Source organism: Agelaius phoeniceus, chromosome 6 (genome assembly GCF_051311805.1).
Source record: "Agelaius phoeniceus isolate bAgePho1 chromosome 6, bAgePho1.hap1, whole genome shotgun sequence".
NCBI classification, from domain to species: Eukaryota; Metazoa; Chordata; class Aves; order Passeriformes; family Icteridae; genus Agelaius; species Agelaius phoeniceus.
The window spans coordinates 17,249,911-17,277,762 of NC_135270.1; the positions used below are offsets into that span (position 1 = coordinate 17,249,911).

General features: G+C 42.5%; 1 protein-coding gene across 1 annotated transcript; it reads right to left on the bottom strand.

The window, feature by feature from the left end:
* Positions 1-711: 711 nt before the first annotated feature.
* On the bottom strand, positions 712-25,972 carry TNNT3 (troponin T3, fast skeletal type). The gene is made up of 12 exons (XM_077180545.1): positions 25,953-25,972; positions 25,425-25,438; positions 24,753-24,770; positions 10,044-10,062; positions 9,208-9,253; positions 8,294-8,410; positions 7,903-7,980; positions 7,540-7,653; positions 7,271-7,380; positions 6,370-6,460; positions 3,509-3,549; positions 712-1,078 (listed from the first exon to the last, which is right to left on the bottom strand). Exons 1-12 carry the CDS (start codon positions 25,970-25,972, stop codon positions 1,030-1,032), a joined length of 717 nt encoding a protein of 238 aa, XP_077036660.1. The 3' UTR covers positions 712-1,029.
* Positions 25,973-27,852: the final 1,880 nt, after the last annotated feature.

Here is a 27,852-nt window from a genome sequence, read left to right on the forward strand (position 1 = left end):
TATATGATCTTTCCTAAACCACTCATGACTCCATGACAACTCAGCACATGCCAACAGAATGCCAGAGTAGGCACACAGCCACCAGAAACAGAAATTTGGAAACACAGGAGAGACTCTGATGGGCTTTCCTTCCACCAGGGCAGTTCAAGGGCTGGCAAAGACAAGAGGCCCTACAGAACAGCTTGCACCTCAAATTTAGTAACAGCTACTTGTGTTTTGACAGCTACATGGAATTAACCAAGTAATTCACCCTTCAGTATTGGACTTTAATATTCTATGCAGGCTAACAGCCTCAATAAATATTTTAATGTAATATTTGAATGAATCATTCTCTATTGCACTTGTTATTGCATTTAATAAAACTATGTGCTAAAACCTACCACTTCTCTAGATTTGTTCCTTTATTCCCTATTCTTTGATTCACTTCATCACTCAAACTTTGAAGTCAATTTCAACTACATTTGGCAGCCAGATTATGAACTCCCTGAGAACAGTCAGCTCTTGGTACCTGCCTGTACAATGGCTTAAAACAGGCCCCCAGTCCTGAGTCTTTGCTCATGACACTGAGCCTGTTCCCCCTTGCAGAGACAGATCAAATGATATTAAATAAGGCTTTGGACCAACTCCCAAATCCTTGGAAAATGGGAAGATGTTAAATAAAATACAACACACCATTCCAGAGGTCTGTTATTGGAGTAGGTACTGGTTGTGCTTTATTTACAAAATCCAGAGTTTTGTACATAGCGATCTACAGGACAGCATAGGGCTGGTATCAGGAGGATAAGGGACATGCTCAGCAGGAATTGAAGATGCCAGCAAGGAGTCATCCCAGTTCCACAGGGAACCTGCTTCCCCTTGCCTGAGGAAGCCACCAGACCCCTCCAGGAAGAAAAGCAGCAGCAATAGCCAATCCAGGCTGATGTGATTTTTGTTATCATTAAGGCATGAGAACACAAGTGATCAGAGAAGGAGGAAAGAGGAGACCAGCAGGGGTTCAGCACACCATTAAAGGCCATCCTGCCTGGTTCTTTACTTCCAGCGCCCACCAACCTTGCCCTTGGCTCCTGCCTTCTTGCTGCTACAATGCAAAAGGAAAGAAAAACATGTCAGCATGATGGAAGCAGTGGGGCTCTATGGTCACTTTGCATTTCTGACTCTTAGATTGGGTTTTAGCTGCTTTCACTTCTCACATGCTGGGCACACCTGCCATTGACCACATCCTGAGAAAAATATTGTTGATATTGTGGAAAACTATTCCTCCTGAGGTTCTTAGTGTGAAAGGTAGGATGTGTATGCCTGAAAGAGATGGACCCTTCCAGACTCCTGGATTATCAGGGTAGAAATCTAGGTGGTCTCCAAACTAAGCAACAGGTCTATGCAGGCACAGACTTGATATTTTCTGAATACAAATCTGCTATGCTCTGGATTTTAGGGTTTAGAGCTCTATCTAGAAAAATTTGCTTCGTATGAAAGAGCTCTGATGGAATTCCCCAGATGCTCCATTCAGTAGTGGAGGCAAAAAGCTGAAACTAATTTAAATACAACTAAGTGCTTTGCTCTAACAAAGTCAGTGGCTATTTATATTGTGAGAGACAGACCCCTCCAAAAGAGTACAAACAACTTTTTAGGCCTGCTGTCATGTCAGTATCCCTGTCTTGTTCATGGTGTGTGGGAACAGTCCAGCTACACCCCCACTAAAGCACCTGAGGCAAACTCTCTCCAAGGGTTCTTGCACACAGAAGGGCAATCCTACATGCAAGCCACTTACCTTCTGCCTGAGAAGCCTGAACTCAGAATGGGGCTAGGCAGGAAGTTAGTGGAGTTAGATTCTGCACTAGTTCCCATGAGCAGCATCTTGGTTTGTGGGGCTCAGCACACCCCCAAACCCTTCCAACTCACACACACAACGATGAGGCTGCTTCTTGAACCAGAGCACATGCAGTGTGGGGTTGGGGACCAAGCACAAGGTGGTGGGGCCTTGCTGCCAACAGAAGTCTTTCTTCAGAACCACTGGTTCCTCCAGGGAGAAGAGAAACATGGGGACATCACACCTGGGGAGACTTTTCTTGTGCTGCCCCATGGATTGGTTCAAGAGCACCAGCCATATTTACAGAAGGATGTAGCACAGCGACAGAGACAGACACAGAGTGGATACTTTACCTTTGACCAAGACAGGCTTAGTATATTTGAAAAAATTTATGGCTTACATAAAAGAGTGTATGAACTTTCTGCTTATCTTAAATTAAGCTTCATGTCCCTTTTGCCAGCCTTTCTGAAGGTTCAAAACCCAGTGTAGGAACTGCATAGCTCCTCAAACAAAGACAGAGTCCTTTAATGTCCACAAGCACCTGTGATGTTTGATGTTACACCTAACCTTTAGAGTGTGCTTAAGGAGATTTAATAAAGTCTGAAGCGAGATACTTATTTGATCCTTGTATAACCCACTGGCAGGCATTGCTTTGGAATGATAGTGTCTAGCATGGATAGAAATTTAAGCACACAGAAATCTCATTAGCTCTGGGCATCCCAGTGCAACCTTTTCAAATGATGTCCTGGGAGAGTACCATGTCTTTGGGGGCAACAAGCAGGCAGTGGCCTGTTATGGGTGGGGTGGTAGCACCCTACAAGAGCAGAAACACCCAGATAAATCCTGGCATCCTTCTGCAGCTGCACATTCTGCTGAGGTTTATCAGCCTACAGCTTTGTACAGAAAATACCATGGGAAGGTCAAGCCTTATGTTTGGGATTACAATCAAACCCACAGTGTTACATTCATTTGATAAGCCAGGGTGTCTTGGGGAAGTGGGAAGGCAGTAACTGGTCACTCCTGTCATCCCAAAGATATCACCAAAGACCACTGCTTCATTCCTGGCATGACTTAGGTAGAAAGAAACAGATGCACAGAGAATAGCAAACCCACCACTGGAGAGCTCTCCTCCCTTTCTGCCCTGCAGTTACTTCTCTATGAGTGTTAGTTTTCTGCATGCTCTAACCCTCAAGCTGTGTCTACCCCTGGTATCTCATAAATCCATTAAAAATGCCTAGAATAAAGATATTAGACTCAAAGTAATGAAATAGTCTTGTGGTGAAGGAAAGTGGGAGAGAGATGATGAGTGAAAAGAACTCACAACAGTAATCCCATTACGTTAGTCTTGTTACACACCATTCTTCGTAATCTTAGCAACCACTTGTTTATCCTTCATAAACAAGGGCTGTATTCCCTCAAGTATTCAAAGCACCTCAGTCAGGTGTTTGAAAAACCCAACAATAAGCAGAGGAAATTTTTGAAGGTATGGTGTGAAGAAACATGATTTGTTCTTGTTAGGTGTTACATTCACTTCAGCTGCCCCTTCATTTTCTTAATGTGAGGCAGGATGGGAGTAGCCCTTCCATCTCTAGCCCCATTTCATTGCAACAAGAAAATGGCAGTGTTGAGGCTGAAGTGACACATTTGAACACTGAGTAGATATCCCCAGCCAGGAGCTAGGAAGGGGATATAAATACTTACTGCTTCTGGGCCTGATCGATCCGGTTTCTGAGGGTGACAATCTGCAAACAACATACATGACCAGGGTTTTTAGAGACAAAGAAACCTTGTTCCCTCAAGGAGAGGAGCATTTTACCTGCTGAAGTGCTCAAAACAGGCGCCTGTAGGAGGAATTAGTACTTTCTTGGAAATAAAAGTTCACCCATGGTTGAAGGACAGAAACGTTACGTCTTAGCAATAAATCTGCAACCACCTTCACATGTCAAGGGACAGAAGAGCTAGAATTTTATAACCCTTACTAGAAGTGTTTCTACATATTGAAATTAATCTCCTATGAACTCACATGTCAAACTGCAGGCAGGTGAACTGGAATGAATGTCACCTTGGCCAACTGGAAAGCTCTCAGATGGCACCATCACCTTCATGTTTCAATGTCACCTTCTCACTCTTCCCTTAGTCCTATACATCAGGTGTTTGTGTAAACCCAAAGATCTTCAGTGGTCTTTGGATGGGGACATCAGGAATGGAAGATGGGTATCACATTCTGCTGGAATACCTTTTGCTGGCTGGCAGAGCAGGAGGTGAGGAGCTTGCAGCATTCACCACTTTCCCAGCCACTCATTTAATAAGAGAAGATGACCTGATGCACAGGAGAGGAAACACCTACCTTGCACAGGATAAACACATTATAGCCTGACTTAGTAACTCAGTTTGGTCTGTAGGCCTGGACTCATTACTGAAATCCTGGGACTCATGTACTGGAAAAGCCTACAAAACACTAGGAAATGATAGAGACTTTTGCCCCTTCATCTTCTTATTTGTAACTGAGGCAGTGTTCAACTCAGTTTTCCTGGACTGAAGAAATGCCCTTGCCATGAGGTATGCTTTGCTTTTGGTGCAATTCAAAATTCTGCACTGGCTCTGCCAGTCTAAGAACTTTGACCCAAATCTTGAATATTTAAAGTCGCACTTGACATTCCCAGCGTGCAAAAAAAAAGAAAAACAAAAGTCATACATTCCGGTTGTCTCAAGAACTGGTATTCCTGGCTCACGTCTTTCCATGGCAAACAGAAAAAACATAAGAGACTGAAATATTACCGGAAACAGGACAACACAAGCAAGGAAAGATCGACAGATCACTTGCTTTTGTACTTACTTGTGGAAGTTTTAGTATTTGTCACAGCAGTTTAAATTGCTATTTTCCAACCAAGTATCTTCCCCAAGTGTTGAGGAGAACCAGTTGTCTTCAGTTTGACCCAAGCACTTAATACTTACCTTCAGTCATAACCTTATGATCGTGACTATGACACTCACTCTCCAATGAAGCACCAAAGAGCAACAGACACTGGAGCTAAAGAATGGCTCTACTTCTGTGTCCCACTTCCTTCCTTTTTCTCTCCCTTGCATCCTTGCTTGTGTCTCCTTCATTCTCTCCAATTTTCACTTACCTTTCTCCTCATTTTTTTCCTACTGTCATCCTCCCTTTATTCTTCCACATCTAGCTGTGCATTTTCCTTTTTTCCTTTGCTCATTCTTTGTACTTTGTCTCCTTGCCTTTCATCAGCAGGTACCCACCTCTTTGTTTATGCAGAGGTCTCATTACCATAGCATGTACCCCTCCCCTGGCACTGCCTTATTTCCTGTTTTTCCACACCCACTTGGCTGGTAATCATTAAGCTAGCCCTCTGCAGTGTTCTGGATCTAGATAACCATGTGCCACAAGGTGGAGAAGCTTTCCAAACCCCATAGAATTCTCTATACTCTGTAGTCCAAGCTATTACATGTGTACCCCTGTTTCTGCTTGTACCCTAGGTGCATCAGGGTGATACTCCCATGCATGCAATACCTGATTTTGGATAGGGAATTATTTTAAGGTGTTCTCAATAGAGTGCGTGCTTAGTTCTTTAACCAAATCCCTGTTGGACTCTTGACTCTTTTCCTAAATTACCACTTTACATCTTTTCAAAGAATGGAAAGGGAGAGAAAAAGGAAGTGAATGGAGAGACACAAGACCCATTTTTCTCTTTTCTCTCTGCACTTGGAGCCAAGTGCCAGAGCTCCCGTCTGGCGCCTGGCTCTGACCATGCGGCAGGCTCATGCATTTGCTAGCCTTTGCTGCTGCTGTGACACAGGCAAGTTCATTGTACTTACAACTTGGAAAGCTCCTGCAGCCTGCAACGCATTGTTAAAATCTAAGAGAGATTGAGATAGTTACATTGGTGTTGCTCACTGCCTGTCAGCATGTGTCTGTGTGATTGGGAGTTAAAAGGAGAGCGAGACAGAGAGACATCCAGTAGGATTTCTCAGCCACTGAAACCCAATGCGGGTGAGTGCCGCCCTATCCAGTGACCGTGTGAAGGAAACATATCCACTTTCTGTTACCATATGGCACTTCAGTCAGATGCTTCTGTCTGGAGACAGTTTTCAGTGACTCCAGAGAGCCCAGGCCACAGGTAATCTGTCTGGAATGGAATAAAACTTACAACGTTCAAGTTTGAAATCAAAGATGGATCTAAAAATATTACTTTGCAATGGAGGTGTGTGAACTGAGAGTTACTGAATTTTCAGGCCACAGTTACCTATAGATAAACAAGAATGAACAATGTTTCAGGAGAGGGCAAGGTGTCCATTTTCCATTGGGATTGCCTTTCCATGGGGCACTGAAAACCTTAAAAGTGACCTATTCAATTTTAGCCTAAAATGTGAAAGTCCGCTCAAGTATGTATGTTAGGGGAATGCAGTTCCAAGCATTTTGCTGCATAAATATTGCAAAGGGTCATTGGAGACCCAAATGATATCACAACATGACTTTTGCCAGATGAATCAGAGAGATTTTTACATTTTGGACCCAGCGCCATTAGCAAAATAGCCTCTCAACTCACCTCATATTTTTTCCTCTTGATCTGCTCTGTAAAGTCATACTTTTCAGTCTCCAGCTGATATAGCCAGTCCCACAGCTCCTTAGCTTTGTCCCTGTGTGTTTATGTGGGAAGACAGAAGAAACACATGACATCAAATATTTTCCATTGTTTTCACATCATTAATAATGAATTTTATTTAATCCCATTCACACATCTTCCTGTAAACCCTCTCTGTTCTCTTAAAGCTACTCATCTTTTTCAAGGTCACATTTTTCTCACCTTCAAATCTTTTAGACTTGCAGTCTTGTATGCATCACACATTAACATAATTCCTCTAATTTTCCCCCTAACTCTTAATGAAAGATAAGACTGCAGTGGAATCAGACAAGAAGGAGGGAGGACTCTGAAGGTCACCCAGATAAGCAGAGCAGTTGCCATTATGCAATCTCATCTGTGTCAGGGCTGAGGTGAGCCACCTTCATCTTTCAGTCATGTGTAAGCTCCAACATGTGCAGTCCAGACTATCATCTGATGACAGCCCTGCACCAGAGCACTTAGCTTCCAAACCTCCAGCCCTCATGGAGATCCTGTTCATACCTTAGCAGCATTAACTCACCCCGGGACTGCTACAGATACCAGTCTGCAGGCTTGTTCAGCTAATCCCAGAGCTAGTCCTGTAAGCAACTAATCCTAATTAGCAGGAGAGGCTAACAGAGCTAGAGGGCTACCAAACCATTTCAACACTTCCCTACGTTCCCATTTCTCCTCTATTCTCCAGGTTAAGCAAGGGCACAACTTAAGTGTGTCCCATGATGAATTTCAAGGAAGGTCCCTTCCTCTACCTCATTTTATCACCAGAGAAGACTCCAGGACATAAACCCAAATATCAGTATCATTCCATAAATTAGGATAAATATGTTACCTCAGCTTGTCTTCATTAAGGTGGTCAATGTTCAGGGGCTTGCGCCTCTCAGCCAGGACCTTCTTCTTCGTCTCTCTAGCTGTTTGCTTCTTTCCTCTCTTCTGGTCAGCCTATTTTCAGAACATCAATTAATGTCAGCATTCAGAAATTAAGCCTGAATGAAACAATTTCAACATTGGACCATTTTCTCAACTTCTAATGAAGACTATTCCCAGTCAACTTAATGGTTTAATGTTTTCATATTTCTTTCATCAATCCATGATTTTTACCTTAGCCAGATAACTGCTGTATGTTGCACCCATGGAGGACAGAGCCTTCTTCTTCTTCAGGTCATCCTCAGCTTTTCTCTTGGCATCTTCCTCCTCTCTGCGTGCCTTTTCCTCCTGTGGAGTCAACACACAAAACAAGTTAATCCAGGGCAGACTCCCAGCTTCCCCAGCAGCCAGTGTCAGTGCGGGGAACGTGATCAGAGGAGTTCATTGATGAGAATTAGCAGCTCCTGTTTTCTGCCCTTGCTTTAGAGAGTGGTCATTTCACCTCTGGACTGAGGCAGGCAGAACCTGTAGTTTTTTGTCTCTGGAGATCTCCCCACTTGGATGCAGGGACAAGGACAGGGAAGCAGAGACACTTACCGCGAGCCTTGCCTGACGCTCCTTCTCCTTCTCAGCCCGGATTCTCTGCTGCTCTGCTCTCTCAGCTCTGCGCTTCTCCTGCAGGGAGCAGTGGCAGTGCATCACCACCTTGGCTTTACCCACCTCCACTGCTACACCCCACTACCAAGAGCTTTCCTTCATTGAGTGAGCCACCTTCTCTCTTTCTAGAGCATGCAGAAGGGTCTCTTGTACAATTCTCAGATACAAAACAAGGGGCTAAGAGAGGGGACAGATGAGGGGAGAGGCCATTTGATGATGACTTGAGCAGTCACTGTACATGACAGCACAGCTTTCTGTCAAAGCAGTTTCAGCTTCTCATCTACAGATGATCTCTCAGTCTAGTACAGGGAAATGCAGTACAAGGACTCACAATTCTCTCCTTGAGGGCAACCAGCTCTTCCTCTTCCTTTCTTCTGGCTTCAAAGTGGCTGTCAATCAAGGCTTGCAGTTCAATCAGGTCTTTGTTCTGCCTTTTCTTTTGGATGTCCTAAAAAGGCAGGAAAACTCATTAAGTCCATATTGCTCTAGTATTATGTCCTGGACATTCCCAGCACCCTGCAATATACAGAGAAACAAAAGCAGAAATTGTCTGTAGATTTCCATGGAAATCTATGGATTAATTTATATGGCTGTAGGTGCAATCAGACACTCATTCATGCAACAATCAGGAGTCCAGAAGTGTAAAGGATCCAAATCTCCCATTTCCCTCCACCATATTTTATCCTTGGCTTTGCTTACACACCTATCTTTGCATATACTCAGGTGCCTCCTCTTGGCTTTGCAATACAAATCATACCTAGAAAATATTCCTGCATTTTGGGCAAAGCAAATATTTCTGTGGAAGTTTTCAACACCAGAATTTCTTCATTTTTCTAGCAACTTTCTAGGAAACTGTTTGGATCTCTACTTATTATTGAAATTTTAGCTAGTGTTTCTCAGCAACAGATGAGGGCCTGCAACTTTCAAGCCATTTGCAACAGTGAGACGGAGGATCTGAGATCCCTAAAACACTTACTTTCTCCTCCTATAATGGCTTCAAAGATGCAAGGAGATAACCAAAAAAAGAAATACTTAAGACTTTAGCTTAGTCACATTATCAGTGAATGCATTCAGACAATTTCAGGGAGCAGAGAGTAGCCTTTTGCTGAAATCAAATGGCAAATCAACCATACTTTTGTCTTTGCCTTTACCCCTCAGTAATATCCAGTACAGGAGTTATGTGGGTTTGCACTCATGTCTATTACCAGGGACAAAGGACAAACAGCCAGTCTCAGGAATACTTACATCAAAATCTACTTTCTCACCCTCTGGTATTTTAGGAGCAGTTAGTCTGCAGAGAGTCAAAAACAAAACAAAAAGAAAAGAAAAATAAAGGATTTTCATCTTAAAGAATATGCAGCTTTTTAAATAGCCTGTCCTGCCCTGCCCCCAGGAACCATGCTGACAAGGAGGAATGTTGGTGGAGATAGAGAGGGGTGAAAGAGCACATCAGTGGAAAAGTGCTCCAGAAAAGTCCTAAAGACCACAGTCCTTCCTGGAAGGTCATACAGAGCAGGGAGTTATCCCTAAAATCTCTCTTTATTCCCAAAGCCTGTGGTCATTCCCTATCCCATGGGAAGATGTTGGTCTGTGAGTCTGCCTGTGCAGGGCTGTACACTCCATCCTGGGCAGCTGGCAGAGTGGGAGGGGAAGGTGCTAGGGCCCAGAGCCAGAAGGTCCATGGGGAACCTTAGTGAAGCTCAACTCAGCTTAGCCCAACATTTGCCACCCTTCCCATTATCAGAGATCCTGGATGGAGAGCGCAGTTTCCCAGCCATGGCCTCTCACAGAGGATTTACTGTGGAGCTGCCTGTATTTTGGTGTATTGTGAGCCCTCTGCATCTCAGACAGTCCATGAATCCTCTGACTCTACCAGGAGCAGGTCATAAAGCCCAGGCCAGTAACTGCTGCTAAGGCATCCTCTGAAGGAAGCAGACATCCTGGAAAGGCATGCAGGAACAGATGGATGTTCTGTGAGCCAGAGTTGGATAAAGGCTTCTGGTGGCCATTTGCCTAAGAGAGAATCTAAGGGCTTCTGCTAGATCAGGAAAATGATCCCAGGGTTTTGAAACCATACTTACTTTATTCTGGGCTTCTCCTCTGTATTTGGAAGGATGTAGCAAAACAGGAAGGGGAAAAAAGAGGAAGAAAGTTAAAACAACAACAGAGATCACGCCAGCTGCTAAAGTAAAAGGAGGGAAAGGAAATTTAATCTTAGGGGAAACATACAGAGAAACTGGTTAAATCTCAAGCGCTTCCAAAACAAATACACACACTCACACACCCCTTTTGCTAGGAGTGAATCTGTTTTTACCCTCGAAACAGAATTTGGCAGAAAAGAATCAAGAGACTGTATAAAAGTCCCAAACATAGCATCTGGAAAGCAGTGGTTTTACGTAAATGCAAAATTATTTTTCTCAAACCATCCTGACCAAAGCTCTAAGGAGGCCAGCTGGGCTGGAGGGTAGAAGAAAATTATGCCTTTTTCAATCAGCACTTTTTTTGTTAAAGTTAACTCGAATTCACAATACCATATCTCAGTGATAACCAGGCTTCACCAGTTTTGTTCAAATGCCTCACGTGGAGGCCAGGAGGGGAAAACCTTTATGACACACATTTTCTTAAGGTCCACTGGCTTCCAAGACATCTTAGGACACATGTCACTGAGATACCTTGGTGCCATGGGCGTGATCCTTATTCCTCTGCACTGTGTGGCACTCCTCAAACCCAGCTTGGAAAGGCCATCCTCTCTTAGCAAGCTGAGGTACATGCAAAATTCCCATGGGCATTAATGGGAATGCTCTTTCCATCTCCAGGAGAGGGATAATGCCCTGATAGGCAGGCCAAACCATCACAGAGACTGCCAGCCTGGGCCCTCTGGCAGTGAGAATTGTTGCCCTGCAACAAGTGACCTTTCCCTGGCTCTCAGACATGTGCTGGTCTTATGAGTTAATCCCTTAACATTTGTGCTTGTGGTCAACTCCCCTCCCTGCTATTCTTTTGAAACTTTCATTGTTAACTCCAGTGCAATGCCAGCAAGTTCAGTGCTGTTACTCTCACAAACAGAAATAAATTAAACCTATGTGTTTATTCTGGCCCATTCTCTCCGAGACCCAGGTTGACTTTCATAACCACACACTACATTTGAACTTTCAGGGATGCTGACGGATTCTGCAGTACAAGACTCTCCCTGTGTTGGCTCAGTGGGAGGAACTGAGGTAAAAAAGCTCACAGCCTACTGAATCTGGTAAAAAAAAAAATAAAATTGTAAAGTAAAAGTAAAAATAACCACTTCAGTAGCAGGTGCATGAGCCCTGTTATCAATATCATAATTCAGAAAGATATTAAATTTTTTTAAATGCTTATTTTTACCCAGCAGTTTGGGGACTGATAGTGGAAATTTGGAATAGCAAATAGAAAAAAAAAATAAGAAAAAGAAAATGAAATATTATAAGAGGGGAAAATAGCAAAAAATTTACACTGCAAAAAATTTATTGAGGCAATCAGTTGTAAGGGTGTTGGATAAGAAGAAATTGAGAGAGTGGTTGGAAATGGGTTATTGAGATAATCAAGAAAAAAGATGTGAGAGATGTGTAAAAGAAATCAGAAACCAACATTTCCTTTTTTTCACTCTTTCCCATACAAATTTCATTAATGCCATTTTAGGGGGTAGACTTTTCTCATTTACTGCAAGAACACTGCCTGCCAAAACATATCTCAGTTGAGGCCTCCAGATGCCAAAGCAATGCTAAGAAAATAAACAGCATGTAATTACAAATGTGCTTTAGACTGCTCCACTATAAAGGAAGTCCCAAATCACTCCTGAAGAAAAATACCATTAGCCAACAGCGTGCTTGTGTATTCCTCCACTTATTTTTTTTTATTTGTTTTGCTTTTCAAATAGCCAGTAAGCTTTTTAACACGTTAGCTAAATTGCCTTTTACCTGGAGAGAGGAAATGTAATTATAATTAACCAGTCTATCGGGTATGTTATTTACACAGGATTCCCTTCCTTCATGACATACCCAGATGATTTTCATAGACATTCCTGTTTGGCTTAAAGCTGCCAGTTAGTAACACTTCAAAGAGAGGAGGGGGAAAAAGGAGTAGACAGGAAATAACTGGTTTTGTTTGTTGATCGTGGTTGCCAGGATCGACACCTGTCTGTCAATAACTGTGTGAATTTGGTTTCAGCTCCCACCAAATCAGCACTCCAACAAACAATTGTAAAAATGAAAAAATAAGGTTAGTTCTTGAAATAAGAAATTGTAGTTAGAATTCTTAAAGGTACCTCCAGAAAACCAGAAAAAGAGGTATTTTATTAAAAATTAAACAGTAAAAAAATCTATCCTCTGCAATGCATGACCCAGCCTTTGTCCATACTGTATGAACCAAAAGCAGTCCAAGGATGGGATTTATTTTGAAATGCCCCTTCTTTCAAGACACCGAGTCAAGGAACTGGGCCAAAATTTGTTGACAAGCAGGAATTGCCACAGCAAATTCCTGTTCCTGTGGTGGATTTTGACTGACATTCCGGTCATTCTGACTGTGAGCCATGGGGCTGAGACAAAATCCCCACATAGAACCCTGCCAAAAGAAGGCAAGAGACACTGCAAATCCAAATTCACTGCCCTGGTGATTAGAGAGCCTTTGAGTTTCTGGTTTCCGAAAGGCTTCGTGCAGGGAGAGGATGTCCCCCCAAAACAGCACCACCCTGCTTGCTCCTGCCCAGTCTTTAGATATTCACACGGTGCTCTCCTTCTCTGGGAATCCATCTGAACTGCCTTTATTTTGCTCAGAAATCCCTAAACACCCTCCCTTAATCCCCCTTCTCAGAAGCAACATATCTAACTCACACTGTGTCCTTGGGAAAAAAAGGAAATCAATATGCCATTAAAAATAAAATAAAAGAATGAGAAAAAGAAAGAGAGGGGCTCAGGAAGGTCCTCAGGGTACTTCCCTAAATTAAAAAAGAAGCCTGAAAAGTGAGCAAGAAAATTAAAACAAAAGAACAACAACAACCACAAAAAATCTACAAAAGCAAAATCAAACAAAACAAGGAAACACAGAAAATGCAGGGTGTTTTCAAGTGACCTTGGGCTTTGTCTTTTGAAGCAGCTGCCTGGGTGTTCTAGGGGCTGGGGCAGTCAGGAAGAACCCAGCTACTTCAACAACCTCTAAAACTCCATGAGAACTTTCTATATGCTTAAACTGGCCAGGGAGAGGCTAAGTTATCTTCCACAAGAGCAACACTGGCCCTGCACACATTTAGGTTTGGTCCTTTCACATGAGTCTTGTCCTACCTCTGTGCTCCAGCACCCAAGTATTACAGCCAGGCTATATTTAGCTCCCCCATCTGAATAGATGTTTAATGTTCATAGATGTTTAACACAAGTGTAAGTGCATGGCTGAGCAGAAGTTTACATTTCTGTACATTCAGGCCTGGAGGCCTTGACCACCTAAGGCTGTGTGAGGGATGCATGTCTGTGCAGGGCTCAGCTCCATTTTCAAATATGCCACTATGATTTAAGAGATTCTTTCCTGATTTTTTGGAGATAGAGACATTTTGCTTATAAAAGCTAGGACACAACAGATTCTGGCTAAAAGACAAGTCCAGAGCAAGCTTCTGGAGCTTGATTTTCACCATCTACTATCGTAATGAGGATGTAGAGCCTTCTCAACACACTAATGACTCCCCAAGGGTGATTGGATATGCACAGTGAGCGATTCTTTGCAGCAGAGATGTTTTGGCCCAGTTCCTGAATTTAAAATAAAGTGAGGAACAAAACCAGACACATAAAAGAGAGTGAGATGTTAGAAAGATGACTTTGTTGTCCTAAGACAACACTGAGCTACCATCATTGTATTCGCCTTCTTCATTGGCTGTAGGTTGGAGGACAAAAGAAAAAGAGAAGAAGCACAGCAGTCAATCCACAACCAGCACTGTTCTAAGAGCACTGTCCCCACTCCCTCCCTGTTATCCTGGGAACCTTGGACTCTCCAGAGATGGAAAAAGAAGAAAAAACACCTTTTTGGTGATTTGACTTGGCTAACAAGCGTCCCTTTCTCCATGTTCATTGAAATCCATCTAGAGAGAACATTTCCCTCCCATACTCTCTTTTCTCTTGAACAATGCCAGTGTTTTTGACACTGTTTCCCCAGCACTGAAAGAGAAAAAGGATGAGGGTCTGTAGGCACAACACATACCTTCCTCATGAGCTTCCTCTGCTGTTGTTGTGGTGCAAGCAGTGATGGAATGACAGGAAATAGAAAAAAAGAAAACAGAACAGTTATTTAAAGCTCTTGGAATCCTGAAAAAGAGACCAGGGGAAAAAAAAATAAAGGAATTAGTGAACTAGTGCAGGCATAAAACTGGAGAGAATGTCAGGACTTGAAAATGCTGTAATGTTAAAGCAGCAGTAAGCACAGAGGTTAAAGGAGGAGACAGCTGCAAATGATAACTGTGGTTAATGTTTGTTTCTCTTGTTTTCTTCTCTTCTACCAGCCCAGGACTCCTGTCCTCTCCCTCTCTCACACACATACACACTTTGGTGTTGCACCTAGGCGGAGTAAACCAGAAGTCGTGTCACATACCTGGCTCATGAACTTCAGGTGTGAAGTGTCATGGAACAAGTTGCGATAGACAACAAGAGAATGAGAACAAGAAATCTGTTATTTCACACACCAAAAGAGCTTCTGAGCCAATGGGGAGAAGGGGCAGAGAGAAAAAGGGGAGCCAAGAATGAAGTTAAGAGGTAAACAGGTAAAATATTTGCATTTGAAATAACACATAAAGAGAAGTCACAGAATAGGAAAGGTAAAAGAGGCAGATTTATGATAATAGTGCAGTGCTTAAAAAACACTTATCATCATATGGCATAAAGTACAACCTGACAGCACGGTGTACCAAGGTTTACCTTGATTGGAAATATGCACATGAACATAGCCAGCACTCTCAAAGCACTCTTGGACCCATCCTTTACTACAGCAGTATTTCAGCCATTTGAAATAAACACAGTGTGGTTCAGAAACCTGCTGAAATACCTGCTATAACTCATCATCAACGTTCAGCTAACTTCCAAAGAAGCTCAGTTCCCTTCTAGATCTATGGCTTAGGCCATTTTCTTCCTTGAAGACAACATTGATGTTTATATAAATGTACTGCTGCTCTTCAAATCCATTTGCAATGTAAAATTACAAATGGATTACTTCATAGGAAGAAAATGTTCATTAGAAGTCTGTGCAGGTCTACATATCATTCTTCTGGGTTTTGGCAAAGCAGGAATAGATCAGCAATGTGAATTTGCAGAGCAGGTTTTGCTTTTCAGCCACACACACCCACACACACACACCCACACCCCACACAAAATATTTTGCAAAACAGGCATTAAAAAACCACAAACTCTCACAGTGTTTATATTCCCCATGTACAGTCAATGGGTCAAATTCTGCCCTGAGATTTTAAATAAACCCTCCCCTATAGGAAGAAATATTCATTCTCATATCACAGGGCAGAATTTAATGCATTCCACAAGGAGACTTTTTGCTGAGCTACCCTTTCACAATAGCATATGTGTGTTCCCCCAGTTTCTAGTGAAATTTTCATGCAATGAGTAGGTTTCCTCCTCCTTACTGCTGATTACACTTTACTGAGAAAAAATATTAAACTAAAATCGAACTACCCCAAAGGCATGCAAGTTATAATCTGTCCTTAACTGATCAGTTGTTATCCCCTGTCACCTTGTATTCAGTTCTCACACACACCATCCCAGCAGACAGCCACCAGGGAGTTTAGAAGTTAAATCACATACCTGGAGGGGGGGCTTCATTTAGTAGGATGTGTCAGGGGAAAAACACAGGAAAGGAAGATAAAATAATTAGAAATAAGTTATGCAGGAAGGGACCACCTCAAACTTTGGTAAGACTGGGTTGGAGAAGTATAATTTGCAGACCAAGTTATAGGGATAGACTGTTAATAAGAGAGGAAAAGTAGTGTAATTACAGTGGGGTATGAAGTAGATAAGAAGGAGATGCCATAGAAATAAAAGATAAAGGGAATTTGAATGTTGATGATTTGCAACAGTTGAAACCATGTGAATTTATAAACCATGGGCAAGTGTAGTAACACTGGTGATCCTTAAATTTGAAAGAAAACATACCCAAGAAGAGAGATTTACAGGCATTTAGTGTTACCTAGGTTTCAGCTGCCTTTTTAGCTACCAAAGCTGGCACGAGGATGTGAGTTACTGAAGGAGGTTCTGCTTTGGATGTATCCCTATGCCTGCATCTGAAGTTCCACCATCTAAGAATCTCTGCTAGCAGATTCCAGGCTTAGCTCTGCAGAACTGGCAATGTTTGTGTCTGCACAGAGCTTGTCTTTGCTGCAAAGGACTAGAACTGCTTGAGTTTGTGTGCCAGAATCCTGCTGCAATCCACTCTCCGCAAGTGTAAGCGGCTTGGGTTTCTGCAGCTCAGGTACCCCCATAGCTCAGGGGCTATGAGGGAATCACAGCCCTGAAAGTTTTCAGCAACACTAAAAAAGCTTGTTCTAAACTTCTTAGATGGTGATCCTTCAGTTACAAACAATATTTATACTTTCCTATAGGGAAAATAAGTTTTAGGGAGTTTCAAGAACGGATTGATTCTTCATTATTCTGGTATTCTTCAACATCTTCAAATTCCTATGTACAGAAATGCTTCAGATTAATACATAGGAATTTAGTTGTCACAAACATGAGCTTGGTTAGGTGGAAGGAGTCAAGAAGGAAAAATGAAAGAATTACAGCAAGAATTCCACAACAGCAACAACTGTGACTTGCGCAGGCAAAAGCTGTGACATAGAAGATGTGGTAGGCAAAGACAGCATTAATAACAGAGAAACTAATAATCATGCAATTACATGAAAAGCTAGGACAGTCTCCTTCTGGCATAAAAGTTTTTTGTTAAGCTTGTTATATTTACATTGTCTTTTGGTTTTATTGTGCTTTATGTTACAGAGGGAAAAGAAAGTATGGGGAGGCTGTGGTTATGGCTTTATTTTTTATCATATTATGTTAATACCTTGTGTTTGGCACAAATTTCAAGCTCATACACATTTGTCAATGCTAGAGAACCAGCTCTCAAGTAGTGAGTAGCAGTTCAATAAATATCATGGAAGAGAGGTACAGAGGCAGGCAGAGCAGCTCTGATTAAGGCAATGACCTTTATTTAGCTCGTGCAAATCAAAGTCAGAAAAACCTTAGGTGCAGATTAAGAGACAAAAATGAATATGATTAAAAAGAGAAAGAAGGATGTGAAACAAGAAGCGATGAGAACAGGAGAGACATGAGAAGCAGTGAAGAGATGAATGTTGAAGTATTAAGTAATGTAAAAATCAATCAGCTTTCGCCTCAACCCAGCCTTGGCAAGACGACCAGTCTGCTCTGAACTAAGAGGCTGGTCTCCCTCTGTGGACAGCAGAGGGAAATAGCTGGGCTGGGAGGCTGCTGAGATGTGACTACTTTAATAAAGCTACTCCAAATGGCACAGAATAATTTCCACAGACTGTTTAGAGGACACTGCAAGTTCAGTTTCTGTTTTCCCAGGTAACGACCATTATAACATTCCCATACGCACTGTGAGGATGCTCCAAGTCCGGTAAGCACCTGTTATTACAGCTCATACTTTGAGATGTTTGTCTGCAAAAATGTTACTACATTTCTCATGCAGCAGTTAGCTTTATCCTCATTATTATGCATCACAGAGTGATGAGGAAATTATGACTGGTCAAAGGTGTGAGGAAGCTGCAAGTTACAGTTTATCGTTAATATTTGATTTTTATGTTTACTTCCACCTTTGAATTCCTGAGTATAATACTAGAGTTACTGTTAAAATTTTCCAACATAAATCAGAGTTCCAATTAAATTTCAATATTTCAGAACACACATAGCTGAGATTTTAGTTTAAAAAAAAATAGAAACATTTCACAGCCATAAAGGCTGCAGAGATATTAACATCTCTGGAACAAAACTTTTCCACTTTTTGCCTTGTGGCAACTTCTTATTCCAGATTTGTTCTTGCATTACACTATATATACCCCACATTATCCATAAAGGCAATGCTTCAGAAGCATCTAAAATAGAATTTTTATTTCAAAATCTGGAAATCTTCCATAAAGAAGAAAGGGGAAAAATTTGGAACAAAATGTTTTAACTAAATAAAAACCATAATTTTCAAAAGCTGTCAACAAAGTGATCTTCTTTTTTTTTTTTGGTTGGTTGAAAAGTTTCCATTTTGTCCCAATTCAGCACATGACCCAATTGTGAAACTGCCAAGTGGAATTGAATTTCCAGCACACAATAACCCTTCAGATTGACGCAGAGGAATTCAGAAGTCACATACCTGGTTCAGGGACTTCTTTAAAAGGGAAGTAGCAGGGAAGGAGATGCAAAGAGAGATAAGAGAATTAGAGCAAGAAACAGAGGATAATTAAAAACCCTTACACTTTCCTTTGCCAAGGTGGTGGAGGCAGGGTTAAAGGGATAAAAACCATTAATAAGATTAAGTGAGAAATAGAGGCCACATGTGAATGTCAATTAGAATTGTGGAGAGGAAGGGTTATTTGAATATAAAAATGCAGATGCCTAACATATATATTCATAATGTTATAAATCAAATGCCACTGTAGCCTTTGGCAGACAAAAACATGACTTGTATTTTAATTAAGTCCATTACCCATAAGTTTGAATGTGCAAAAAGGGTATAGACAACCTGCTCTTATTCATGTGCATAGAAATCCCAGCCACTGTGGAAATCAATGGGCTCTGAGGAGCTGGTATTGATTTTCTTAGTGCCCAGGATTTCACCACTGGTGCATAGGGCTGCACACCAGTGTGGGAGGGTGAGTATGAGCATGTTACTGCTCTCCAACTTGCTGGATGAAATATCCCATGGAAGCCTGGCTGGGCAAGCAGAGAGGGGCAGGCAGAAGGGCAATTGAAAGGTAAATGGGTTTGGGCTGCCAGGCTGATGCTTTAAGAAGCATGACCTTCTATTTTGCCAATCACAGAGATTGTCTTACCAGATATGGACCTTAATTCCGGTTACAAAATCAAGTAAAAATACAACCCTGCCACCCCCGTTTTTGCATAATGCACATTAACCCAGAAACACCCCAATAGTTCTGGAAAAAGCACACACTACATCTTTTCTCAAATATGCTCCAACCAAAATGATGGCACCCAATCCAATCCTTACCCCAACAGTAAAAACTAGGTATGACACCGTGTCACTTTTTGAAATGCTCATGACTTTGAGTGCCAGTGTCCCCACACCTCCATACCCTGCTGCAAAAGGGAGCTCTGTCTCTGTGCAGTGGCAGGGAGACTGGGGAAGAGGTGCACCCAACTGAGGGACACAGCATTGCCTCAGGACACAGCTGCCCCACCTCTAACCCTGGTGTGTGGCACGGAGGAAATGGTTTGAGGAGCACTATCCCTGTACCAACTGGTGTCCATTTGAGTAGCCTGGTTAGAAACATCAGGTGCTGCTGGGGAACACATAAGCAGTGCCCAGCCTGTGCCTCAGGCATTGTTTTCAAACAGCAGTTAGTAGTCATTACTCATCCCACCATGTATCCTATGAGAGCAAAGCAACCGTGCAGAGGATATTTTTTGCATCGGCTCATCTTCAACCACCTCCAGAATTCCTGCGCGAGTTACTGCTCCAGACAGAAACAGAGGAATTCACAAGTCATGGCATATACACCTTCCTCATGAGCTTTAGCGTGTGGGAAGAGTCACAGAGCAAAATGCAAAGGAGATGAGAGTGTTAGGAGCATCAGAACGACTTCTCACTTGGGCAAAATGGAGGGGGAGGGAAAGACTAAGAATACGTTGCAAGGAAATAAAATGAGTATGGATACTAAAAGCAGTACTGGAAGTGAAGGTGCAAATGATCTGAGATATTAAAAACATAAAGCTGATTTAAGCAGCCATATCAGATTACATTTGTCTTATACAACCATTTCTGCAGTCCTGCCCAAAGCCAGGAGCAGCACACTGTTTCATAACCCTGATGCTTGCCCAAGTGGATTTACAACCTGAGGCCAGCAGGTTTTGGGTAGCTGCAAGTACTGCCGTGAAACAGTGGCCTAGAAAGTCCATTATATGAACAAGAATACCATCTTTAAACATTTGCAAAGCTAAAGCATCAAATTTATCACCATTTATACCACAGGGTTTAAGCTGAAAAAAAAAGATGTGTGGAAAGGCTATTGTAAGAATATCAGCCAATCATGAGCATTTCTATATACAGTCTGCAGGCCAAATCTACCCCACACGGTCCAAAATAAGCCTGCCAAGGAGACCCAACCAATCTCAGAGTAGAGACTTTTCAACATTCATCCTTTTAAGAGGTTTACATTTCCCAGCACTTTTCAGGCTTTTATTTCGTGCAACATTTACCACGTACATTGACAGCGCATTCAATGGCAAGACAGAATGTGACAACAGACAGGACAAAAAACAAAATGGTGGCAAGTTTTATCTATATTAATATGCCTATTTGTAACTCCTGCTTCCTTTTGCCATCTTATGGTTTGCTGGCTAAGCCAAAGCTTACTCTTAAAGGCAAGAATTCAGGAGTCATGTCACATACCTTCCTCCTGAGCTTCTTTAGGTGTGAACAGCCACGGGACAGGATGAAAAGGAACATTGGGAGAAATACATTATTACATGAGCTGAAATAGGCTGAAAACCTTTCATTGGCTGAAAATTCTGCTCAGGGGGAAAAGTTTTATCCCAGTAAAGAGCCTGCTAATGGCCAGGAGGGGAAAGGAATTTGAGGCACCTGCGGCTGGGAGACAGCTTCCCTTCATGTGAAGGGAAGAAGCAAAAATATATCAGACTGGGGGAAATCTCCACATGCTGGAATTTCTCTCTGGTTCCAGTTTTAGTGGACAGCTCCTGTCCTTGCTCAGATGGGCTTTATAGTGAGCCTTGCATGGGGCAGGGGTGGCAGAGAGGCCGGGTTAGCACTGAGCTGACTCTGCCAGACCCCGCACTGAGATTATTCCTGGGTGTTCCAGCGGCAGAGCCCGTCACAGAGGACACGTGGGAAGCAAAGACAGCAGAGGCAAAAAGGCAAAGTAACTGGTACTGCTCCTCTTGCACCACCCTTGAGGCCCCACCACCACCACCACGGAGACAGCAGGGAGCAGTTTGGGAGGTGATGGCACGTACCTGCTGGAGGAGCTTCGTCAGGTGGGATGTGGCAGGAAGCAAAAGCAATGAGATGGAAAACGAGAACAGTTAGACTAAAGAGTGTGTGAATGCAACAGAGGGTTTGGGGAAAAAAAAAAAAGCACAGGATGTATGAAATAAGGAAACAGAGGAGGAGATGAAATGGAGACAGGTGACCAGAGCACACACAGATACAAGAAATGTAAAACCATCTGGACCTGGATGCTGTAAAAACTCTGCAAACTGCTCAGAGTGGGTCTGTTGTGGCACTACAGACAGGTTTACCCCTGTTTAAATATGCCCATAGCATAAAGCTTTGCAAATATGGAACCAACACACCCTTTGGCTCCTTGCACCTGGAGCACCACATCCCAAGCCTCTTGAGTGCAAAGGGTGAGTTTCTGTTCCAGCCCCTCTTCCACCCTGTCTGTCCCAACTTGCCAATTTGGGGAGCCAGCTGGGGTTATTTACCAGCATCTACATGGTTATAATTATTTTATGTATAATATGTATATTATATATCATATTATATATTATAGCTTATAAACATATAATATATATGATATATTTTATACATAATGTGACAGTATAGCATATGTACTATATAACATAAGGCTAAGCACATATATTTACCACAGATGGATTTTTACTTCAAAATCCATCTGATCATGATCTGCCAAGCTATGTAGGAGAAACCAGTTGACACCTGACACAAACCTTCCTAGCCAGACCCCAGATACTCCATGGCACACAAATACCCAGGGCTAAAAAATCAGAGCATGTTGTGTCCTGGATAAAGGGATGGTATTCATATTTTCTGTGCTGCTTCCTCCCCAGAACTGGAGCAGAGGTGTCTGCACAGATAACTCAGCGATGTGGGGTACCCTCAGTGAAATTTGTGCAGGGGACAAGAAAATCCCTCAGCCTTCAGATAGTTTGTCCCAGCATCTTTCTCTTGTCTCTTGCTTTCTTCTATCACCTTGCAAAACCGAGGTGCACATCATCCTGCTGGTGCAGGAGCCAGCAGGGCTGAGATGCTGCTTCACCTACCTTCCTCCTGAGCCTCTTCTGTGGGTGGGAAACATCATACAGCAAAAGAAATAGGAGAAAAATTAAAACAGGAAATATGCTATTGGAACATTCCTGAGGTTTGCCAAGCTCCCAGGCCATTATGGGTAAGAGTACACAATGATGGAATTACAGGGTGAGAGAGAATTAAAAATAACATTTTTATGGGCACATTATGGGGTTATAAATGTTACTGAAATATGGAATATGACCACAAGTGAAAACCACATAAAAAGGCACCCAATATGTTATTCTTTATTAGAGCTGGCTAAAATACCCTAAATGCAACTTCTGGTGAATTTTTAACCAAAAATAAAATGGTTGCATTTCTTTTGCTTTACTTTTTTTCCTCATATGGTTAACATTTTTCACCAAGATTTATCAATTTTTTGAAATTTCAAATAAATTAATTCCTGAATTTTACCAGATGAATATAAACTTTGCAGGGTGTCTCCCTCCCTTTAAAATACTCATTTTGACACCATTGTGCCAAAAATAAGCCAAACAGTTCAGTATAAAAGGTGTAATAAAACAAATATATATATGCTTGTTTCCATACACATATATGCATATACACACACATATATTTATGTGTGTATATTATATACATTCTTATATGTATATATCAATGCATTTTAATTCTTTTATATATATAAATGCTTTAGTTTGATTGTTTTTAATAAATAAAAATAATTTTTTTTAAATAAAACAGGCCAAATTTCCTACCAGCTCAATAAACAGCATCAATGTCCACTATTGCATTGATGTCTGTGGCTCAAGACAGAGTCCTGACACTGAGTGTGAAATATTTGATCTGGATTTCTTTACACACATTCTCCCTCCGCACTGAGAGAGAAAGAAAGCAGAAGCCATGTCACATACCTTCTTCCTGAGCTTCAGGTGGCAAGTGTCATGGAACAAGAAGCAACAGCAAGCAGGAAAATGAAAACAGAAAACTGTTAGAAACTGGTGCTGGGGTGAGCTAAGGCCTGGAGAAAAAAGGTGGTTAGAAAGTGATGGAGAAAAGTTATATGGAAAAGTAATGGATGACATCAGAAAGAGACACAAAGGTCAAGCAAAAGTATGGAGCAAAGAGAAGATACACCTCAGAAGAGCCAGTCATGCAGATTAAAAAGAAATTCACCTGCCTATTAATGTCATATCAGTCATTAAATTCTTGAAAACAAAAAGTAGATGGTTAGGGAAGAAAGAAGACAGGAAAAAATGCTTTTCCTTTAAGGAAGGCTTGTCTGTAGGAGCAACACCCTTCGCTTGCTCTTTTGGCATTTGACAAGACGTAAAGGATGGAGCATGAAAAATGCCTTCAACTTTCCTGGCTCTGCCACTCCATGCAGGACCAGAGAGACAGATGATGACTGAAGGCAGCTCTACAACCTATTTAGTGTCTCTATTTTCTTTTTCTTGAGCCCTTGGTCACTTCAGAAGCAATGCCAGGGGAAATAGTTACTTAAGGCTAATGTACCTTATAGCAATAGCAGAAACTAGTCTCACCGTGGCCTTGGCTTCACCTCTGTTCTCTGTTCCCACCACCACTGATGGGAATTTGCCTGTTGCAGCAACTTGGGGGAATCCAAGACAAAAAAAAAAAAAAAAGGTCTGCTGTGTGTAAATCCAAAATGGACATTTCTACAGGGACAACTCTCTGTCTCTGAGCTGGTCTCATACCCTCCATGTGCAAATATTCCACCTCCAGTAAAGGGTTTTGACCCCTTAGAAGATGCTTTAGGCACTAAGGGCAGATCCTGGGAGAGATTCCAAGAGTTTGGCCCTTGTTCCAGACATCTTGGGAAAATGAAGGATGACAACTGGCATCTACACTTGCCTGAACTGAAGCCAGTGTGTCAAAAGTGCCCAGCAAAGACAGTGATACATCTCCAAATTATCTTCTCCCTGCTGCCTACAAAAGGTGAAACAACTTGGGTGAGAAGGGTTTTTCATGCTCCATCTTTCCAGATCAGCACTCTGTCTCTCACAGCTTGTCAAATCACATTTTGCCAGCTAAAGGCATGGTAAGAAACTTCATCTTTGCCAGTTGGTTCTCTGCCTTGCCTTTTCCATCCTCAGCAGTGCCCTGTCAGCTGCCCCTCAGGAGCTGGACAACCTGCTCCCCTTTTCAATTTCAAAATTTAAATGCAATCTGTGGACACTGCCAAAATGAGAATGGTAGGATTTCAGCAATGATATGTTATGGGGGCTCTGCACCAGTCCCTGCTCTGAAAAGCTCCAAGTTTATGGACAGATGAGCCCCAGCTTGCTCACCATCCCCTCGTACAAATACTCTGTTTCACTGTAACATGAAGGCTCTGCACATGGCAGCCCCAAAGATCTTGATTGTTTTTTTGTTTTCCAACTGGTTTACTGATCAAGTGTTTCAGATTGCCTTTAGCAGCAAGCACCAAAGAGAAGGGTGAAATTTAGACAAGAGAAAAGCAGGACCAAGAATCAAAGAAAGATAAATTACGTTCCGGTTTTTTTTGTTACCTTCTTCTTCGTACTCCTCTGCATTGAAATGGGAGAGGGGGGGAAAAAAGCAGACAAATCAACCATCAGCCTTGACAACATCAGTAGGACCTTACCCATGGCAGAGCCCTCTGTGCTCACAGGGATGCCAGGCAAGATGGTTTTGAGAGGCTACTTGCAAACCAGCAAGTCAAATAACAGATTAAATGACTTTGAGAATAAAAAAGAGTAGCTCTAAAAAGGGGAAGATAATAAAGTATTGGATTTTTCCTTGGGCAATGGAAACTCAAGGTTAGACATGCATTAGAAGGGAAAAGGTAGCAGAGAGGACCTCTGAATATAAGAAAAGTGTCTAGGTATGTTGCTTATAAACATTGTGGGGATTTATGTTCTAAAACGAGAATATATTCCACATACAGAAGCTTCAAAATAAATTGCCAGCAGATGGCAGTGCCCTTACAAAAACTAGCAGCGTCCCCTCCCACCAGGGCATCAATTTGGAGCCACGGGCTGCCCGCAGCACGGACACGGCCAGGGTGCTACAGGTACTGTAAAAGCCCCAGAAGCTGGTGACAGCCAGACAGACAGAAGAACAAAAAAGAAGCTTCAGATTTGTCTAACCATACCAGCTGACACAGCCAGCAAATGTTGCAGGCTTGCACAGAAGCAATTACAGGCAGATTTAAGACTTACCCTCTCCTTGTTCCCTGTGAGAGAGGAAAAAAGGACATTGAAACGAGGTATTTCTCCTGCTCTGTACTGATGTCAAGCTTTAAACCATACACTGAAGCAACCCAATTCAATGGTGCTTAAATTCTGTTGTCTGCAGGTCTGTCCATGATTCCCCTGATCCCATGACTGCCCTACATCTCCCCTCTGTACTACTGATGCCAAAATGTCAAATGATCCCATTGGGTTGGGTCATTCTACTCTGGATTTGTTAAACCAAGGCAGAAACCCCTGCATGTGGGTTTTAGTCCCCCTCCTCCAGGTGCAGTGCCACAGCCCCAGAGGGCAGGCTGAGCTGGGTGGAGGTGTTTGGGGGATGCCCTGTGTTGGACAGGGAGGGGTCTTGGATGCTCTAAGTCAAGATGTTCCTTCCCCACAGCCTCGGGGGGCTTCAGGCTGAGCACAGAGCAGCACCGTGCAGGGAAGCCCTGGCTCTGCTGTGTGGGGCCAAGCTGAGCAGACAAACACACAGACAACTTTCTCTCTACTTACACTTCCTCGGTATCAGACATGTTGGCAATTAGTTTCTAGACAAAAGAGAAGAAAAGGAAAACAAACAAACAAGAAAAAGAAGAAAAACGTTGTTATTAGTGAGTGCACCTCATAAAAAACACCGAGGCAGAAGCAGATGGATTGACATTTGAGGACAAAAAAAGCCAAGCACCTGCTTTCCCACACACCAACCAGCTCCCCACCAACACTGACATTTTGGGAGAAGCACAAACTTTTGCCACCCATGTCAGAGGACAAAGGGAGGGGGAGAGAAAAAGATCAGCTGGAAAGATATATCTATCAATTCAGCTGCTTCCCACAGGCAGACCCAGAGGCTGCCTTGTCCCAGCTCTGAATTACAAAATCCCCAGAGCTCAGGGAAACAGGCAAGGCCAGGGTGTTCTCCTGCACCCATCTGACATTTCCATTGCTCTAGCAAGATCAGAGGAGTTTTTCCTTCTTTTGTGCTCCCACAGGTGGGAAGGTGCCAGCTCCAAAGCCTCAGTCAGTTATAAAAATAACTGAAACTACCAATAAACCTAGAGATAAGTACTTATTTGTCAGCACCCAAAAGTGTGTTTGGTTTATACAACTGATGAGCGAGTGAAGAATAATTTGATGATTAGTTTAAGATGAAAACCAGCCACATGCCTAGTTAGGCAGTTTACATTGATATAACCATTTCTATATAATGCAACACTGGCTTTCCTAACAGCATCAGCTGCCCTGAGGCCAGGGGAGATGATGAGGAAAGGCCCCCAAAACTTTCTTCAAATCCACAGCAGATCTTAAATTAGAAAGCCAGGCTTCTCCTTGCTGGCCCAAACCCCAACTTTCATGACTTCATTATTCAGCTGATATATGAGAGATGTCTTGAAGGAGCAGGTGGGCTGACTTAGGTTCAAAAGGAACAACTGCAGCTCAGCAGCTTTCTATTTCAGAGGAAGGCAGTAATCCCACAGGCTCCAACCCTGCCCTATAAGGGATTCTCTCCATTCCCCAGCAATGACCTTGGGCACCATACGTTAACATCAACAGGATTTAAAACCCTCATGTTGCAAGGAGAGATAAACAGCCAAGATTTTTTTCTTCTGGCTCCTCACTTGTTCTCTTTCAGAAATTCAGCATTGCCCTGGAAGTAGTGCTAGCAGGGTTTGTGGTGTGACCTGACCTGAGGTGCTGGATGGGAGGGGTAATCTACTGGCAGGTCACATGAGATTTGGGCTCAGTGGTCTCTTGGTCCCAGGCTGCTTTTAACTTCATAGCTGTGGTTGCCCACTCCTTGGTTGCAACAGCCACCTCAAGGATGACTCTAGGGACTCTAGTTCTACCAGGTAGAGGGAACAGGGGGATTTTTGTGTTTGGGAGGAATTTCAGCTTTTAAAAGTCTTTTCTGCCCAATTTACACTGCTGTTAATTACTTGAATGCTACAACACTGCTGGTCTCTCTCCCCTGGTCTTTTGAGTCTAGATTTCATAAAATCTTCAGGATGAAGACTTGCACTTGCTATCTCCTCAGCGGCTAGCATGTTAGCAGTCTCATTTCAGCCTTCAAGAATTATTCAAGCTATTAGTAATAATGCTTGACAGCATGTTGGTTTAAGCAACAGGACAGCAGAGCTTCTCCAGGCAAAAGCCTGCAGAGGGAACCTGCCTAATGCCCAGCTGTTGGCTTCCTCCAAAAGACATGTTCTGTAAAGACTCAGGCAATGGCCAATCCTCACATGGATTAAGCCTTTATAAATGCAGCTTTCCGTCTTCCCAAGGTGGATGATTAAAAAAAAAAAAAATAAGAGGACTTTTAAAAGGCTATGGGCTGAAGTCATCTCTCATTCTAGTAAGAAGAGTAATACCACTAAATGGTGAAGAAATCAGCTGGAGAACCCTCTGTGTGCAGACA

Coding starts and splice junctions, on each gene's coding strand:
- TNNT3 (XM_077180545.1), bottom strand. CDS start 25,972: ATGTCTGATACCGAGGAAGT. Junction 8,411..9,207: donor GTGAGAAAGTAGATTTTGAT/GTAAGTATTCCT, acceptor CTGCCTTTTTAG/GACATCCAAAAGAAAAGGCA. Junction 7,381..7,539: donor ACAGCAGTTATCTGGCTAAG/GTAAAAATCATG, acceptor TTCTGAAAATAG/GCTGACCAGAAGAGAGGAAA.